Here is a 3126-nt window from a genome sequence, read left to right as displayed (position 1 = left end):
TGATCTATGGTGAGAAAATCTGCAAAGCTCTTTGCTCCTTCCTTTCTTCTGTAGTCACTGTGTGACCTACTCCTTAGTTACATCGGTGAGAATCCAGAAATCTGGGAGCTTTTTGAGTAAAAACAAAGCACAACGTGAACTTTTTAATTGACTCTCCCTGTCCCTGTTCAGAACCATTTCTGTGCATTCTACTTGGGAAAGACCACCAGTGTCAGCCCCTCTGCATAAAATTAAAGCTGGCACTGAAAGGTCTCTGTGAGCAACGAGGGTTTTGAGCAAGTCTGGACGGCACCATGTACTCATTTCTGAACTCTGCTGATGTTTGCTCCTTTTTAATTTTTCTAACATACTAGAGCATCTGATCCTAACAGCTTCCTTTTGTTTTCTGCAGAAAAACCCAGAGGAGGACAACTCGGGGAGGGCGCTGGGCTGGGCGCCAGGGCGCCTGCTGCTCACCGCGGGCTCCGTGCGCAGCGTCGAGCAGCTGCTGCCCTTCTTCAGTGCGCTGAGCCAGGTCTTCAGCAGCAGAGTCCCCGGCCGCTGCGGAGGACACTCAGGGAGCCCCGTCCTCTACTCAAACATCTTCCCTAACAAGGACATGAAACTGGAGAACCAGAAACCATTTTCCAGCAAAGCCAGGCAAAAAATAGAAGAGATGGTAGAAAAGGATTTTCTGGAAGGAATGATAAAAACTTGAGCACCACCAGTGGTTCCATTTAGCGCAACTGTGGTTATTTAAAACAAACACACTGCTCTGAGTTGTACAGTTCCTTTTTTTTTTTTTTTTTTTGTATGTAACAAAACACACTTCAGGTTGTATTTAATTTAAATAATTTGTAAATAAGAGCAAATGTCTGGATGTGGCCTGAATCAAGTTTAAATATTGTAGGCTCATATGGATTATGGCGCCTGAGAGAGAGAGAGATACATACAGTCCACTGTTTTTACTGTCCTGAGTTGTCTACCACCTGCAAAATATACACTACACATTTGTTTCTGTTGGTTTCAGGCTCGGTTTAATTAACACTGGTTGGGGATTTTTTCTTTCTTTCCCTTATTACCCATGTTCCAATATCAGAATGGTGTCACTTCTCCGGCAGAGGGTGGGTGACAGTTTACAATTAATTTTCCTCCCTGGACCATCACAGAACAGGGAGGGTGCCGGGGCCCTGCATCCTCCCCAGTGTGGCCCAAGTTCCACGCAGCCTGAGGAGGTGGTCGGCCTCCCTGTCCCCCAGGCTCCTGCGGGGGGACTGAATAGGCAAGCTAGCCAGCACTCACTCTGCAGACTCCGCAGTGGGGACACTGGTATCTCCAGGCCCCTCCACCCTCTCTGCTGTGGCAGCAACAGCAAGTGCTGCAAAACGGCCTCTTGCTCAGACACCCTCGCAGGCGTGCGTGTGACAGGTGTGACCTCCCAGCAGCCTGCCACTATGAAGTTAGTAATTGAATCGTACGCTTAAGCCCAGGATTCTACGTTAGTGACACTGAAATTAGAGGTGAGTTTCTTTAACAAGTATAATAAGGCTTACAGATTTCTAAAGAATCATTCTGGTAGTGTTTAAGAAAAGCAATTAGATCTAAAAATCTAGTAAGGTACATTGTAAACATTATGATTATAAATGTCACAGTATTGTCAGAATTATTGATAGTTTCACAAAAAAATTTTAAATCCAGTTTCTCAGGAATATGAAAATTATCTTCAGAAACACGGTTGGGGTCTCTCTCCGATTCCTCCAGCCAGCTGAAATACTGCCAGGCTCACTTCATGTGCAAGGTGGTCTGCGCTGTCCTGAAAGTCAGATTAAAGGGAGGGATGAGGAGGGCACAGAGCCCACCACATGCAACTCCAGGGGGCAGGGTCCTGGGTCATCTTTTGCTAACATTCAAATGAAAACTTCTTTCTTTCATCTTTCAGTAACAGATTCCTAAGGCCCTTAAATAAATGCAAAACCGTTCAAATTCTTCTAAATAAGGTAAGTTTTTGGTTAATCAATTCAGGTTATAAAATGAGTTATCCATACAAAACTCTAAATAAACCTATTCACTTAAGGGCATGAAGGCCACACTTGCCTGAGAGTATGTCTCACACAGCCTCAGCTGTGCTCCTGAGTCCAGCAGGGACGCTCACTCACTGGCTTCTGGGAGAGCTGCCCTATCTCACATGAGTCAGTGCTCCTGAGGCCCCAGCTCAGCATGCCCACTGCGCCCTGCCCTGAGTGCACAGACCCTGCACAGAGGGTGTGAGAATGGTAAACCATAACCCCTAAGCCTTGTCCTTGGCAGTAAAAGGCAGGGCAGGGCCAGGCTGTCCTCTCCAGGACGTAGGAAAAGCCAAGGGAGAGTCCAGACACAAAGATGGTGCCAGATGGTTAGAAATGGACTAAAAACTGGCTATTTTCATCAAGTCCCAGATTATAATAATCTCCTTCACAGTATATAAATTACTTATTAGTTACTCCTGACTTAAAAATGACACTTTTCAGGAAGTCTGGAATAAATCAAAAGAAAAATCCTTGGAGATATACGCTAAGTGGGTTCAGCTTTGTTCAGCTATTCACTGCTGATTAATATTCTGTAGTCTGACTGTGCGCCAGAGCATCTCCATCAACAAATGCCAAAGACATGAACTTAACTACCACAGCGAGTGTGCAGACACGGTCCTCCCTCCCCGTCTTATTAGATAATCACTGCACGTTTTTTCACTAGAACTACCCCAGCTCACTTGAGAGTCAGCTTCCGCGTACACTCGGACCACATCTTCTGTGCCAGAGGGCCGGACGAACGCACGGGACAGCCGGTACTTCTGCACGAGGCCGTCGATGGCCTCCTGCAGCCCCGGGGGTGTGACTGCTCGCGTCTCGGCGTCCGTGGTGCTGATGACCCTCCTGTCTGCAACCTGCACACAGCACTGCACATGCGTCACTCTGCTGCTCTGTCTTTAGACGCATAACCTGTTCAACATGATTCCCCCAAAGATTCTGCCACCGCCTCTAACAGGTCAGCCCTGCATTTCAGGTGGTGTTCACAACATGCAGCACCGAACTTCATAAAAGTCACTAAGTATCACTGTCCAAGGTCACGGTTATTACTCTCAACATTTGTATACTTTTTTTTTTTTTTTTT

The 3126-nt window shown here is 46.5% G+C and overlaps 2 protein-coding genes across 3 annotated transcripts in view; one reads left to right on the top strand and one right to left on the bottom strand.

Annotated features, from left to right (window-relative positions):
• DOPEY1 (dopey family member 1) overlaps positions 1 to 897 on the top strand; it is a 114578-nt gene extending 113681 nt beyond the window's left edge. Inside the window, exon 36 of the mRNA XM_023507792.1 lies at positions 349 to 897. Coding sequence (XP_023363560.1) covers positions 349 to 697 — 349 coding nt within the window. The 3' untranslated portion in view covers positions 698 to 897. The remainder of the gene's footprint in view (positions 1 to 348) is intronic.
• Positions 898 to 997: 100 nt separating this feature from the next.
• The window catches only part of PGM3 (phosphoglucomutase 3), a 22549-nt gene continuing 20420 nt past the window's right edge, over positions 998 to 3126 (bottom strand). For both annotated transcript variants that reach the window (XM_003801305.3, XM_023507782.1), the window contains exons 12-13: positions 2726 to 2899; positions 998 to 1792 (exon numbers count right to left, since the gene is read on the bottom strand). In XM_003801305.3, the coding sequence (XP_003801353.1) occupies positions 1703 to 1792; positions 2726 to 2899 (264 nt within the window). In that variant the 3' untranslated portion in view covers positions 998 to 1702. The remainder of the gene's footprint in view (positions 1793 to 2725; positions 2900 to 3126) is intronic.

This window comes from Otolemur garnettii, unplaced genomic scaffold (genome assembly GCF_000181295.1).
Source record: "Otolemur garnettii isolate 467f Iridium unplaced genomic scaffold, OtoGar3 scaffold00205, whole genome shotgun sequence".
Lineage (NCBI taxonomy): Eukaryota > Metazoa > Chordata > Mammalia > Primates > Galagidae > Otolemur > Otolemur garnettii.
This window is presented reverse-complemented; position numbering and strand designations above follow the sequence as displayed.